The 16,633-nt window shown below is 34.8% G+C and overlaps 1 protein-coding gene across 1 annotated transcript in view; it reads right to left on the reverse strand.

Moving 5' to 3' along the window:
• The window catches only part of nbeab (neurobeachin b), a 366,342-nt gene that overhangs the window by 245,633 nt on the left and 104,076 nt on the right, over positions 1-16,633 (reverse strand). The window contains exons 9-13 of the mRNA XM_051129640.1: positions 7,907-8,104; positions 7,476-7,609; positions 5,237-5,345; positions 4,100-4,252; positions 53-221 (exon numbers count right to left, since the gene is read on the reverse strand). Coding sequence (XP_050985597.1) covers positions 53-221; positions 4,100-4,252; positions 5,237-5,345; positions 7,476-7,609; positions 7,907-8,104 — 763 coding nt within the window. The remainder of the gene's footprint in view (positions 1-52; positions 222-4,099; positions 4,253-5,236; positions 5,346-7,475; positions 7,610-7,906; positions 8,105-16,633) is intronic.

Here is a 16,633-nt window from a genome sequence, read left to right on the forward strand (position 1 = left end):
ACGAGGATAGCTGACCAGACGTGCGTGTGTGTGTGTGTGTGTGTATACAGACCTAGGCCTTTAGGTGTGATGCCGCTGGTGTGGTCCGGATTCACAGCCCAGTAGTAATACTTCAGTATGTGCATGATTTGCAGCACTGTCCCCACTCGACGAATGGTGTTGTAGATTGTTGCTGTGCCAATAAACTCAGCTGAAAGGTACGTGTACAGCGAGAGCTGAACCTGAACAACAGAAAAACACACACAGTTACAAAAGGTTACAGCTGCCGCAGGTAAGAATACAAAACACTGATGATTACTTTCCAATGTCTTTCTGTTGTTTCTAAACTACATCCCAAGCTCCCTTATTAAAATTCTTTTCTTGTTGGATATCCATGGGAGTGACACTGCTGGCATGGCTAACTCTGCCGCAGAACAGCAGATACGCTGAATATTTCTGGGTGAAGCCGAAAGTCAAAAGGTGCTGTGGTTTGTTTGTGAGCAGCAGGTCAGGCCTCACTAGTGACGCTGCTGCGGGAAAACCTTGGAGGACAAAAACCGCTGATGAAGGTACGTAACTCATCCAATTACAGGCCACTCATACAGGCAGACTGAGCTCTCCAGCGAGGACAGGCAGGGATAATGGGAAGGAACGGAGGAAGGATAAAAAAACATGATGCAAGTCCATGAACTCTTCTGGCCTGAGGAGAGAACACTGCTGCTGCTCTGTTCATTATCCTCAACTCGTCTCACACTCCCTCTCTCTATCCTTCTTTGTTTTTCTCTTTCTTTCTTTCACTTCCTCTCTTTCCTGTTCATGTTTCCTTTCCTTCATGTTTTTCTTTTTTTCCCTTTCTTACACTTTGTCCTCCTTCCTTCTATTCTTGCTTTTTGAATTCATCCATCTAGCCATGTTTGTTTTTTTTTTCTCTTTTCTCTCTGTTGGTTTGTTTTTTTTCTCCCCCTTGCTTCCTTTCATTTTTCCTTCCAATTTAATCTTCCTTCTTCCCTTTTTCTTTTCTGACTTTGATCCTTCTTACTTTCATCTCTTCTTAATTTTGAACTTTTTCGTCATTCATTCTATTTTGTTTTTCCTTTTTTTTCTTTATTTTTCTTCCTATTTCCTTTTATGTATCTTTTTATACACCTTTTTTTAGCCTATTTCCTTCTCCCTCATTTCCTGATGTTTTCCTTTTTCCCCTTCCTTACTTCTTTTCTTTCATTCTCTTGATTTTATCCCTGTCTTTATTTTTTCCTTGCATCACTCTTTCTTTCTTTCTTTTTCTTTCTTCTGATGTTTTGCTCCCTCAGTCCAATTGTATCTTCCTTCCTGGATTCTCTGCTTATTTTTCCCTCATTCTTTGACTTAATCCATCTTTCTCTTTCTTTTGCTAATTCTTTCCTTCATTCCATTTTTCTTCATTTTTATCTTCTCCCTTTTTCTTTTGGTATTCTGTTACTTTTCCCCTTTTCTGACTTTCGCCCTTCCTTCCATTTTCTTTCTTTATTTCTTTCTTCCTTCCGTCCTCACTTCTCTTCTTTTGTTTTCCTTCTCCCCTCTTTCTTTGACCTGTTCCATCTTTCTTTCTCTTTTGCAACCTTCCTTCTTTCCCTTCCTTCCATTTTTCATCACTTTTATCTTCTTCTCCCCCCTTTTTTTGTTTTCTTCTTTTCTGACTTTTGTAATTCCCACCTCCCTTTTTTCTCTTCCTCCTCTCTTTTCTTTCATTAGCTTTATTTTATTCCTGTCTTGATTTCTACCTTCCATCCATCTTTCTTTCTTTCTTTCTTTCATTCTTTCTTTCCTTTTCTTGTGTTTCTTTTCTGTCCTCCTTCCTTCCTATTTCATCTTCTTTTCTCACTTCTCTTCTTTCTTTTTCTCCTCTTTCTTTGATCTGTTCCATCTTTCCCTCTCTTTTGATACCTTCCTTTCTTCCATTTTTCTTCACTTTTATCTTTTTCCTTTTTTCTTTTGGCATTGTCTTACTTTTCCTCTTTTATTACTTTCATCCTACCTACCTACCTACGTCTTTTTTCTTTCTTTTTCTTTCTCACTGCTTTTCTTTCATTCTCTTTGTTATTCTTGTTTTAAAGGGGTCCTATTATGCTCTTTTACAAAGTCTTGATTTTGTTTTGGGGGTTTCTAGAACATGCTGGTGGTTCGAAAAAAACGCATTCTTTTTCACATAATGCCACTGCCCCTTGCCAGAGCAGCAAGTTCTGTGTACAACTGTTCAAAGTGATTCTTAAGTTTTAAATATTTTTTATTATGGATAGATGCACTTTATTGGACTTGTTTTGGACTGATGAAGAGAAAAACTCATCTATGCTGTTCTAAAGCTTGGGAGTGCCAGTATAATATAACTCTGATTGCTTCTATCATTCATCCATTCTTTCTTTCTTTCTTTTGATGTTTTGCTCTTTCCTTCCTATCTTCCCTCCTCACTTCTCTCCTTTTGTTTTCTTTTCCCCCTATTTTTTTGACCTATTCTATCTTTCTCTCTCTTTTGCTACCTTCCCTCTTTTCCTTCGTTCCTTCTTTCATTCCATTTTTCTACACTTTTATCATCTTCCCTTTTTTTCTTTTCGCATTCTTACTTTTCCTCTTTTCTGACTTCTGTCTGTCCTACGGTACATTCTGTTTCCTTTCTTACTCTTCCTCACTCTTCTTTCATTCTCATTATGTTAGTCTTGTCTTAATTTTTTTTCCATCATTCATCCATTTTTTTTCTCTTTCTTATTTTTCTTTTTCTCCTTTCTTTGATCTGTTCTATCTTTCTCTCACTTTTGCTCCCTTCGTTCTTTCACCTTCCTTCCTATCCTTCCATTTTTTTTCACTTTTAGCTTCTTCTTCTTCAATTACGTTTCCTCTTTTCTTACTTTCATCTTTCCTACATTCTTTTTTCTTCTTCACTTCTTCTCTTTCATTCTCTTTATTTTATTCCTGTCTTTATTCCTTCTTTCCATCATTTAACCTTTCTTTCTTTTTCTTGTATCTTTCTCCTTCCTGCCTATTTTATCTTTCTTCCTCACTTCTTTCCTTTTGTTTTCTTTTTCCCCTCTTTCTTTGACCGGTTCCATCTTTCTCTCCCTTTTGCAAAATTCCCTCTTTCCCTTTTTTCCTTCCTTCGCCTTTTCTGACTTTCGTCCTTCCTACCTTCATTTTTCTTTCTTTCTTTTCCTCACTTCTTTCATTCTCTTTATTTTACTTCCGTCTCTATTTTTTTCTTCCATCATTCATCTATTCTTTCTTTCTTTCTTTTACTCCCTCCGGCCCTCTCCATCTGTTTTTCTTTTTTTTTTTCTTCTATCATCTCTTTTAAAAAAAAGAGAGAGACTCCCACTATCTCTCTCCTTTTGGAGCCATGGCAAGCTTCCAGTGACCGTAGGTTTTTGTTTTGATCCTGTACGTGTTCCGTATCTCTTTTATTTATTCATGACAGTCAGCAGCAGTGCAGAAACTGAAGTGAGCAACACATATTAGCAGCACAGAGTCTGGCCTTTTTTCAGAAACGCCTCATCCTCTTCTTCATGGGTCATAACAAAGCAAAAATTTTCAAAAGTAATTTTTTTCAAACTCAAAACTCACTCTACATACACCAGCCATCTGTGACAAAACTGCTTACAAGACACCAAACCGTAACTCTTTTTAAAGAAAAATGTCACATTTCTTCAAGGATGTGAATTTCTGGCAAATTCTAAACAAGGTAAATGAGGTGACAAACTGTGAAGTTGTAACTGTCAAAAAGCATTGAACAATTTCAGTAAAAAGCTTTTTTTTTGAACAAAGAAGTGTCTGCTTTTTGGATGACATGAGATGAAACTCATTAACCAAGATATTAAAGTCAATATTAAAGGTGCTAATAAACCATTTCACTTCATTTTCAAGTGAAAGGAGATGAGAATGTATTAAAAAATAGGATGGGACTTTATGCATGTGGACAATAAAGAGTTAACTCTGCCTTCTGTTTACTTCAGCAAAACCCTGTGCTCATCTGACCAGGTCACTACGGTCTCATGACAGCAGTGCCCATCACAACATACTCAGATGCTCCTAATTGCTGTCATGTTTCATCGGGACGTACCCGAGTATCCTCTGGAAAAGACATGACCTTGCTCACCTTTGCAGGTATGTGGATCCAAATAGCCGCGTTGAACAGAATATGGTCACAGAGTTGTTTCAGGAGAGGCGCGCCGTGGGTAAGGCCGTTTAGGTATTTGGCGAAAGCGAGGAACTGCTCCAGAACGGCTCTGGTGATGTGCATCCGTGATGCCTGAGAAACAATTATGAGATTTTTGTTCACCAAACCAACCTTCAATTCTCAGTTTCCTTATAAAATAAATGAAGCCTGAAGCTGTTATTTGACTTTGCAGCCAAACAAAAACTTTAACTTTGTAGAAACTTTGTGTGTTATTAGTCTCAGCTGGCACCTGAGGTCCAGACAGGTGCGTGGTGTGAGACAGGAGTGAGTATAAACCAGACACAAACAGATGGCCGGCTACGTGTGAATAGGACGCAAGGCAGCGGGATCATTCAGGTGCCATCTAGCACAGATTTACAGCTGCTGCTGTTAAATGACAAAGCAAGTCTTTTACGCAAGCGCCAACTTTAGATGGAGCCAAGGGTATACTGAGACTATGAAATAAGGACAGCTAAGATAGTGAGAAGAAAAAAGAAAAATGACACTGGGTTAATTTTGTATGTCATTGCAATAAACCCATGGACAAGGAGGTACATAATAGCGCTGTTGAACCGGCATTCACCGTGGAAATGTTAAAGCGTACGTTTGTCATTCATCAACCATAATGTGTCATTTCTCCTCTGTCCTAGCAATCGAATAGTGTGCGTGTTTTTTAAATTCAGCTTGTGCTTACAAAAGCTTGAGTTTATCGAGGTCATGACAACTCCTTCAGAAATACAAATCCTAATACTCTTAAACGATTTTCAGGAAGGAGCAAGTCCATAAAAGTTTCTTGAAGTTTTGCAGTTTAAGGTGTTATCCAAAATTAATGCACATTTGTAAGCTGATTTCCCCGAAGAGTGTAAACATTATTCTGTTTATTTGAGTGGCCCAACGCCCAATGCTTTTAACCAATGCAAATTTTGTCTGAACAACAGTTTGGGAAAGCTTATTTGGAAAACATCCTTTTTGCAATTTCATTTGGTGCTGCTAACAGCGCAAAATTACACACTTTAGCTCTAACCAGTCTAAATTGTATGCTGGAATAAGAAAAACAAAAGAAAACAGTGACATCACCTTTTCCAGCAGGTACCCAATCACCAGGAAACCCTTCCCACCAAGCATCTGCTCTTGCATTGCCACTGAGCTCTTGAGTAGCTCGAACAGGAAGGCCAGGAGAGTGGAACTGCACAGAAAACATCTCATTACACAACTGGGTAGCCACTTAAGATTCAAGATGAAAAGACTTGCTCACCAAATAATAATGGAACAAATGGTAAGAACATCCTGCACAGCCAATAACGCAGATTGCTTATGGCTGATATTAAGCTTTTTTTTTTCATTTACTGTGTCGCTTTTGGCTAACATTAGAAATTTAAAAGGGATAGTTCACCCAAAAATGAAAATTCTGTCATTAATAATTCTCCCTCTCCCTCATCTAGAATGCTCCAGTCCATGTGATATTAGTGGTTCAACCTTAATTTTCTGAAGCTATGTGAATACTTGTTGTGTGCAAAGAAAACAAAAATCCAGTTGAGGTAAAGAAGTACTGATCTGAATAAGATATTTCACATAAAAGATGTTTACATATAGTTCACTAGAGAAAATAATAGTTGTATTTATAAAAATGATCCCGTTCAAAAATTTACATACACTCTTAATATTGTGTTTTTACCTAAATGATCCACAGCTGTGTGTGTGTGTGTGTGTGTTTTTTGTTTTGTTTTGTTTTGTTTAGTGATAGTTGTTCATGACTCCCTTGTTTGTCCTGAACAGTTAAACTGCCTGCTGTTCTTCCTCAAATTCTTTGTTTTTTCAGCATTTTTGTGTATTTGAACCCTTTTCAACAGTGACTGTATGATTTTGATAGCCATCTTTTCACAGAAAGAACAACTGAGGGACTCATATAAAACTATTACAGAAGATTTAAACCCTCACTGATGCATCGGAAGGAAAAACGATGCATTAAGAGCTGGGGGTGAAAACTTTTGAACAGAATGAAGATGTGTAGATTTTTCTTGTTTTGCCTAAATATTATATTTTTTTCCATTTAGTACTGCCCTTCAGAAGCTACAGAAGATACTTACATGGTTCCCAGAAGACAAAATAAGTTACATTTACCCTGATCTTCAAATTCCAAAAGTTTTTCCCCCCCCAGCTCATAATGCATAATTTTTTCCTTCTGAAGCATCAGTGAGCGTTTGAATATTCTGTAATAGTTGTATACGAGTCCTTCAGCTGTCCTCAGTGTGAAAGGATGGATCTCAAAATCATACAGTCATTGCTGGAAAGGGTTCAAATACACAAAAATGCTGGTAAACCAAAGAATTTTTGGGACCTGAAGGATTTTTCTAAAGAATAGCAGGCAGTTTTACTGTTCAGAACAAACAAGGGACTCATAAACAACTATCACTAAACCAAAAAAAAAAAAAAAACAGCTGTGGATCATTCAGATAACAACACAGTATTAAGAACCATTTATAAATTCATAAAGTCATTTTTATAAATTCAACTATTATTTTCTCTTGTGGGCTATATGTAAATGTCTTTTATGTGAAATATCTTATTCAGGTCAGTACTAAATAAAAAATAACATGCATTTTGTATGATCCCTCTTATTTTGGTAAAATAATTAACATTTTGCAGATTCTGCAAGGTGTATGTAAACTTATGACCTCAACAGTAACTACTTTATTCAACAGTTTCTTCTTTTCAGCATCAGACTTCAACGCAAGTTCATGGGAGTGCTATGAGAAGAGAAGAAATTATTGAATAAAGTGGTTATTTTAGTTTTCTTTGCACACAAAAAGTACTCTCATAGCTTCATAAAATTGTGGTTGAACCACTAATGTCAACTACTTTTCTGGGCCTTTCTGGTAGTTGCAGGGTCAGAAACCTCTCAGATTTCATCAAAAATATCTTAATTGTGTTCCAAAGATGAATGAAGGTCTTATGCGTTTGAAATGACATGAGGGTTAGTAATTAATGACAGAATTTTTATTTTTGAACTATCCCTTTAATTTTAGGTGCTCAGTTCCTCTATTTTTACATTTGTCATCAACTCACCTAAAGATAATGCTTAAAACACTAATATTTAATAACATTGTTAAATGTAATCTTTGACAAATCTCAAATGAATATTTTTTCAGGATTTTTTGATGAGTATATAAATCAAAAGAACATCATTTATTTGAAATAGAACTTTTTTGTAACATTCTAAATGTCTTTCCTGTCACTTTTAATCAATTTAATGCGTCCTTGCTGAGCAAACATATTAATTTAATTTTATTCAAAAGGTGGAAATGATGTTACTTACCACACCGTGGTCTCCACTTGGCTTTCACTGTGCTGATGGAAATCCAGCTGTGCAAAGAGAGGAAACAGCACCTGGATACCACCAATGGAGTGAATGGCACTGTGAATGGAGTGTGTAACGATGGCCTTCACATCCTACACAGAAACCAAAGGAAAAAAACCAAATGGATTAAAAAGTAATGGTGGATGCATTCAGTAATTACCTTTTTACCATCGTTAAAAGTACTGACTCGCATTAACCACTCAGTAATCTCAGCAGAAATGCGTTCCTCCGAACAATTACCACTGAATGGCAAACACTGACATTATCTCGTGGGGTTAGCTAAACAATGCAGCATCAGATTAACATTTAGTGACATTACCAACCATTATGTGGTTTATTTAGGATTAAGAGAGTAGAACGCAGTCTTAAAGCATTAAGCAGACATTTACCTGTAGCATTAGAGCGTGAGGCGAATGCACGAATATGGATGGGTTTTCTCTGGGCGACGACTCCAGGCAAAGCTGAGCGTCTGTGGCTTTGGCGTTGTAAGTGAAGGAAATGCTGTTTGCTAACTTCCCATCATACAATACTTGCTTATGGTGGTCAGCCAGATGGATATCGCTCTCTGATTTAAATTTGAAGGTACTCTAAGGAGGTAAAAAAGATAAAAAATGGATTAAAAAGAAAATCTGGTCTAAATTTGCTTCTAAAGGTGAGAGAATTAACTAATGTGCGAATTCTCTCAAAATACCACAATGTATATTTAACACGTCTTAAAATAGTACATCTATGTAAATCTTATTATTCCATGTGCTTATTAAAGGATTTACTATTCCTAGCATGAAAAGGAGAAGATTCTTTTTATGCAGTGATTAAATCTTATCCAAAGTCGTGGGAGCGCGATGAATAATAAATGAGCTTGGTGACATGAAATAATCATGAAGATGAAGTAGGGGCGATGTGGGAGTCCCCCAGCTGAATTATCATTCATGAGGTTGTTTCGTGTGCTGTCAAATCAAAGGCCTGCGGCCCAACACCTGCAGCACATCCCAGGTGATGATGTCATCCAGATGTGACCCGCTCTAGACGTGTGCTAACTAAGTCAATGTGCAGTAAACAGACTATGATAACAAGGCATTTTTAGAAAATCACCTGTCTTTTTATCAGCAGACACACACTTGATAACGCCTGCATGAACAAAAACATTGTTTATGGTTTCCTAGGTGACCAGGTAACATATATATGTACCTATGTATCAGCATGTCTGGATGTCATTCTATGTCATTCTAATTAAGGGCAGAAAACTATGGAAGCCCACTTCCACCACTGAATTAAAAAAATAATAAAAAAAAAAAAAAAATAATAATTGCAACTTTTTTTCTCAAAATATTTTTTTTTTCAGAATTGCGTGACATAAACTTGCATTTGCAAGTTATAAAAGTCTGAATTGCATGATATAAATTCACAATTACAAGAAATAAAGTCTATATAAGTCTATAAGTTTATATCTTTTTGCATATTTATATATGCAAGTTTATATCTCACAAATTTTTCTCACAATTGTAAGTTTATATCTCACATTTCTGACATTTCTGGTAATTCTGAATTTTTTTTCTCAGAATTGTGAGATATAAATTCACAATAACAAGTTAAAAAGTCCAATTTTGAGGGGGGAAAAAGACTGATATGTTCTCAGAATTGCAAGTTTACATACTTTACTTCTGACAATAACTCAATTCTGAGAAAAAGTAAGTTGCAAGTTTCACAATTTTTGAGAAAAAAAGAGAATTATGAAAAAGTTCTGACTTTATAACTAATTGCAAGTTTGTCACACAATTTTGAGAAAAAAGTAAGAATTGCCAGTTTGCAAATCTGAGAAAAAAAGTCAGAATTGTGAGTTTACATCCTACAATTCTGACTTTATAACTCACAGTTTACATCACACAATTCTGAGAAAAAGTAAGAACTGCAGTTTGTTTGTCTGAGAAAAAAAGTCAAGTTTTTTGATTCTGACTTTATAAAAAGCAAGTTTGAACAATTTTGAGAAAATTTGTGTCACGCAATTCTGAGAAAAAAAGTCAGAATTGTGAGTTTGTATCATGCAAATCTGAGAAAAAAAGTCAGAATTGTGAGTTTATATTCTACAATACTCACAACTGCGAGTTTATATCACACAGTTCTGACTTTATAACTCACAATTGCGAGTTTATATCACACAATTCTGAGAAAAAAGTCAGAATTGCGAGATGCAAACTAGCAACTGAGAGAAAAAAAAGTCAGAATTGTGAGTTTGTATCACGCAATTCTGAGAAAAAAGTCAGAATTGTGAGATAAAAACATTTTTTTATTTTTAAATCGAATAGAAATTGAATACTAGTCCATTACATACTGCATACTGTGGAGTATATACTTTATTTCCTGTTATATTTGTGTAAAATGACACATAATTCAACAATAAATACTCCAAATAGTTCGGCACTACGCTGTTGATGTCACATTATATTTCAATCATTATTTCAGTAAATATCAAGTTACTTAAAATACTATCAAATTTACACTCAATCTAAATGTATCAGCTAAAATTGAATATTTATGTATTGTAGGGGCTTAGTTAATCTATTTTTATTTAAATGTAATCTTTAATAAATCTCAAAATGCATATTAATTTGTATTACGATGCCCAAATTCACTTGTAGCATTTACAATTTATGATTTTGATAAAACAGTATAGAATTGTAATATCCGTCTTAATAGTTAAAATAATTTATATTACACACTACTGTTCATAAGTTTGGGGTCTGTAAGATTTTTTCATTAAACATTTTTTAACATTAAAACATAACAAGGCTGAAATCAAAAACGCAGTAAAAAAAAAAAAAACATAATTCAACAATAAATACTCCAAATAATTCTGCACTAAATTTTTCTTGTCCAGTGATATATTTCAATCAATTAACTCATTATTCAGCAAATATAATTTATATTACTTGACATTTTGAATAAAAATGTATGTAAAATTACCCTCATTCTAACTCCAACAAAGAATAAAAATGTAATGTTAACAACTGCTGATTTTATTTCAATTTCTGAACAGACATAAATCTCAGCTGCATTCAGAAACTAACTACCTGGCCCATATTCATATTTCATTATCCATAACTGTGCACCAGTGTCTGTTTAAAGATGTAGGAGGGTGTTTGTAATTAACTTGTTGTCGTTATATTATAGCCATGTGGATACTGTTTCTAAGGCAATAAACTTGATAAAATGTTTTTCATATTTTTCCTTTTACAGCCTGTGAGCAAATAAATACATCATTATATGCAAACAAGTATATCTGTTTAGCTGTCGCTTACGTTAGTGTTATCTTTATCCTCTTCAAAATGGAGAAGAGAGCGAGAAAAAGAAACGCATACCAGATCTGATGATCTGTATGCCTATTTTGACCTAAAAAGATTCATGTTGTTTGGTTTACCCTGCTGAAGAGAGATAGCGTAAATGTCACCTGTTGCTGGTCAGGTTGCGGCTGCAAACATACGATACAGCACAAAGCAAATCTCAAAATCCATCAGACTAACTGGAAAATAAATACCGCAGCATGTTAATGGATGCTGACAGTTTTGCAAAAAAGCTGAGAGCACAGCATCAGATGAAAATAAACCTGACAGAACGCCGGCGTAACGTCTGGTACACTTTCAGCAGAAACTGATGATGTAATTCTCGTATCACAGAGTGCATCTGTCTTCCATGACAACAGGGAGAAAGACAAAGAAAGGGACTAGTACCACTTCAACGTTATACTCATCCTGAAAAAAATGAAAAGTGTTTCATGGTTTCCACATGAGCTGCGAATCAGCATATTTCTGAAGGATCATGTGACACTGAAAACTGCTAATCTGAGCCCAAACCTGTTCATGCTTCAGTTAAGACAGGACCTCAAGTAAAGAGGTCTGATTAGGGGTCAGTGTTTCTAGGCAGCTGCAACATAGACTGCCTTTTTCTGGTGAGTCAAGGCGGTAATCAGGTCATCTTCGGATCAGTCACATAAATCACAGGAGACCGTGTGTGTCCGGGCAAGTATTCTACTAAAAGGCTAAGAAGGCTATGAGGACCTAAGGGACCCAACACACTACAGTCAACAGAACAAATAATGGTGTCATTGGTTGCTGGGGGCAGGAAACAGAAGTCATTCAAGACAAGGGTAAAAAAAAAAAATCTATATTCAGAACATATTTTTCTTACATATTCATGCAAGTGTGTGTATTTATATATACATTATATATATACACAGTACTTACACATTGTGCACTGGGTGCGATTAATTGGGATTAATCATTTTACAGCCCTAAAAAAGCAAAGCAAAACAAAAAACTAAATGAGCAAAGCAAAGCAAAAACAAAACGAAAAAGCTAAGCAAAGCAAAGCAAAAACAGGGGAATAATATTATATAAAAATAATATTTCAAATAACATAACTTGAGAACTACAAAACCAAAACAAAGCGAAAACACAAAGCAAAGCAAAACAAAACACACTAACATCTACTAACTATCAACTAACATGACTTCACAACTACAAACCCCTGCCAAAACAAAGCAAAAACACAAAGCAAAAAAGCAAAACAAAACACACACACATTAAAAAAACAAACAAATAAAGCAAAGCCAGGTAATGCAAAGCAAAAATAGTTATTTGAACTAACATGACTTTAGAACTATAAAACCGAGCCAAAACAAAGCAAAAACACAAAACAAAACAAAAAAAAGAAAAGAAAAAAAGAAAAATAAACCAATGCAAAAACAGGAAAAATCTTAATTTTCTAACATGACTTCACAACTACAATTCCCTGCCAAAACAAAACACAAAGCAAAGCAAAACGAGAAAAAAACAAAAACATAAAAAAACAAAGCACAAAGCAAAAAAGCAAATCAAAACACAAAGCAACACAAAAAAACAAAACAAAGCCAGGTAAAGCAAAGCAAAAAAAACAGGGGCAAATCTATTTAATAGTTTAAAAAAAAAGGAAAGCGAAATAACAAAGCAGAGCAAAACAAGACAAAAAAGCAAAACATAACACAAAGCAACACAAAAAGAAAAAAACAAAACAAAGCAAAGCCAGGTAAAGAAAAGCAAAAACAGGGGCAAATCTATTTAATAGTTATTTCAAACTAACATGACTTTAGAACTACAAAACCAAGCCAAAACAAAGCAAAACAAAATACTAAGCAAAAAAAAACAATAATAATAAAAATAAATAAATAAATAAATAAACGCAAGCAAAATAAACCAATGCAAAAACAGGAAAAATCTTAATTTTCTAACATGACTTCACAACTACAATCCCCTGCCAAAACAAAACAAAAACACAAAGCAAAGCAACACACACACAAAAAAAGCAAAAAAGCAAATCAAAACACAAAGCAACACAAAAAACAAAACAAAGCCAGGTAAAGCAAAGCAAAAAAACAGGGGCAAATCTATTTAATAGTTTAAAAAAAAGGAAAGCGAAATAACAAAGCAGAGCAAAACAAGAAAAAAAGCAAAACATAACACAAAGCAACACAAAAACAAAACTAAACAAAGCAAAGCCAGGTGAAGAAAAGCAAAAACAGGGGCAAATCTATTTAATAGTTATTTCAACCAACACGACATCACAACTACAAACCCCTGCCAAAACAAAGCAAAACAAAATACTGAGCAAAAAATAAATAAATAAATAAATAATAAATAAACGCAAGCAAAATCAACCAATGCAAAAATGACAAAAATCTATTTAATAGTTATTTCAACATGACTTCACAACTACAAACACAAAGCAAAGCAAAACAAACCAAACCAAACCAAATACACAAACAATACAAAGCAAAACCAGGTAAAGCAAAGCAAAAACGGGGGCAAATCTATTTAATAGTCATTTCAACTAACATGACTTTAGAATTACGAAACCAAGCAAAAAACAAAACCACAAGGCAAAACAAAACAAAACACACAGCAAACAATAAATAGAACAAAGCAAAGCAAAACAAACAAACAAAAAGACTGCATTCAAAATATCATATCGATATATGCCAGGCCAAATTCATGTTTTGTTTTGCTACATTAAAACATGTACTTGGATGTGCAAGTGTTTTTTGATTTTTTTTGCAACCTCATTCTGTTGTTCGGTCCACCAGTTTAAAGGACAGGATAATGCTTATAGTGGCTCCATCACAATTAAAAACCCATTTTATCACGTCTTTCATCAAATGGGGGCCAGGCCCAGCGGTCTAGCCCTGCTAACATTAACTCCAAAGGCCTCTGCCCTATTACCAGACAAGGTAGATCAGCCCGAAGAGCTGACAGGCAGCCTGATAGCTGGCACTCCACAGAAATATACAACCCCCTTTCGGATTTCGAGAGACTCCATTCACAGGTTCATCTGGGGTGGGTAATTGCTTTCTCCCTGAAGCAGACTGCTCATTATTTCTGCCAACCTGCCCGTCACGACGACGTGAGGGGCAGCGGGAATCAGAGGTCCAGAAGCGCAATTAATAAGGGAAATGACCAGCCCACACTGATTAGAGGAAAAACCAGTGCAAATGTCTACCAGGTAGTTTAAAACAAGGTAAAAATAAATAAATAAAACTGTTAGGATAAGTGTAAGCAGTTCTTAGCTGACTTGTCCTTGTAGATTACACAGCCCATAACTAAAACACTACTGTAATGGAGCAATAAAGATGGTGTCAGAATTTGAAATTAAATTAACAAAAGCTCATCATTCATAAACAACGGCTTTGAACCAATGTAATGTCATTTTTGGGATACATATGCTATCCGTTCCATGCATGTGGTTTATTGTTTTAGATAATGAGTCACTAATCAAAGCCTGGTGCTTCAGAGAAAATTATACTATGCACAATGAGACTGCAAAACTGCTGCGAGTCCTAATTACTAATATGACAGAGCTTCATATTTAATAAGCATACAGCCTTGAAAAAAAAAAAACAGTAACCTGCTCTGTTTACCCCATGGACGCAATTAAACACTAAATCGCTTCAAAAGCACCTTGAGAATTAACGACAAAAGGTCAGAAACATGAAAGGGAAAAAAAGACTGAAAACTATCCAGAGGCAGACTTCATCAACAGATGACTTCATTAAGAAGCACAGCCAAGAAACTTTGCTGTTGTTCAATATAAAAGCAATACTGCACGACAACAAACAGAAGCTGTGTGTCCACCAATGCGTTTTCCCTGCACCTGGCATATTGGATGGAACTGCCGGACTACCATATTATTGTTATAAAAAATAATGCTTGGAGAAACACTTCATTCGCTATGTATTTGCAATTACTTTGTATATGGCAAACGCATATATTTTTTATCATAACAACCACAGTGTCTCAACGAAAAAAAAAAGCACTGCACTGTCAAGTGCCCTCAGCTGACTTGGCGTTTTCAGCTGGCTAAAACGCTTTGGTGGACACGCACCCTAAGGTTTAATCAAACAAACGTTTTGGTAACCAAATAAAAAAGCGAAGCAAAAACAGGGGAAAATCTATTTAATAGTTTCAACTAACATGATTGACAACAACAGAACCAAGCTTTAACAAAACAAAGCAAAGCAAAAATAAAACAAAAAACAAAACAAATCAAAACAGGGGAAAAAAATATGTTTATTTCCACATACAAACAAACAAACAAACAAAAAAGCAAAACCAGGTAAATCAAAGCAAATACAGGGGGGAAAAAAATCTAATTTCAATTAACATGACTTATACAAAACATAACCAACTTATACTAAGCAAGCCAATACAAAGCAAAAAAATAAAAATAAATAAAAATTAAAAATAAATTAAAAAAACTAACATGACTTGAGAACCACAAAACCAAGACAAAGCAAAGCAAAAACAAAACAAAAAACAAAACCAAGGAAAGCCAGGTAAAGCAAAGTAAAAACCTTGAAAAACATGACCCAGTCAAAACAAGCAAAACCAAAGCAAAAACAAAACAAACAAAAAACAAATCAAATAGCAAAACACAAAGCAAAGCAAAACAAAGCAAAAAACAAATGAAAGCAAGCCAGGTAAGGCCAGGAAATATGTGTTTCAACTAAAAACATTTGAGAGCAACAAAACCCAGCCAAAACAAAGCAAATCAACACAAAAAAAAAAAAAAAACACTAACACGACTTGAGAAAACAAAGCAAAGCAAAGCAAAGCAAAGCAAAGCAAAAACAAAACAAAACAATGCAAAATAAAACAAAGGCAAGCCAGGTAAAGCAAAGCAAAAATAGGGGAAAAATCTATTTAAATCTATTCCTTTCCTTGTTAAGTTACTTAATTATTCGCTGCACCGGATTCTTGTTTGTTATCCTCATTAGTCCTCTTTGTTTCCTCAGTTTCTTTGTCCTGTCACCATTGTATTATGTGGTTGTTTTTGTCTTGTTAATGCTTTTGGATTTATTAAAAATAATATATATATATATATATGTATATATATATATATATATATATATATATATATATACATATATATCATTATTATTATTATTCATTTTTATTTTTATTTTTTACTCAAAGAAAACAAAAATTATGACTTCATTCAACAATTTGTCTCTTCTGCGTCACCCTAGCGCCATTTTGGAGAGTATCCACTGAACCCAAACAGTGTATGCTGTTCTTTGTCAGCTGTGCCATGTGGATACGCTGTTTTCATTGATGTCATATGGATTATTTTAGCAATCTCCTTGCTACGTTTGTGGACGTTGATTGTGGTAATTACACTGCTTAGAATGCATCAAAACTATCGTAATTTGTGTTCCAAAGACAAATGAAGCTTTAATGGGTTTGGAACAAATTTTCATTTTGGGGTGGAGTAACCCTTGAATAGTTACTTCAACTAACATGATTGAGAACAACAAAACCAAGCCAAAGTAGAAAAAAAAACAAAAAAAACAAAACAAAAAAAAAAAGGAAAACCAGTCGTTCAATGTAAAAGCAATAATGCACAACAACAAAAAGAATATAGCTCATCAAACAATGTTTGGTAATAAGTTCAAGTGTAAATGCAGCATTTTACACCTCATTTTCCTGTTTTTTGTAACTAGACGATAATGACTAGCTAGAAATCAGCTGAGATTTAGCACTCAAAAATATGATTATTTTCCCAGGGTGGTGAAACCATGTTGGAACGCACAT

Source organism: Labeo rohita, chromosome 15, assembly GCF_022985175.1.
Source record: "Labeo rohita strain BAU-BD-2019 chromosome 15, IGBB_LRoh.1.0, whole genome shotgun sequence".
NCBI lineage: Eukaryota > Metazoa > Chordata > Actinopteri > Cypriniformes > Cyprinidae > Labeo > Labeo rohita.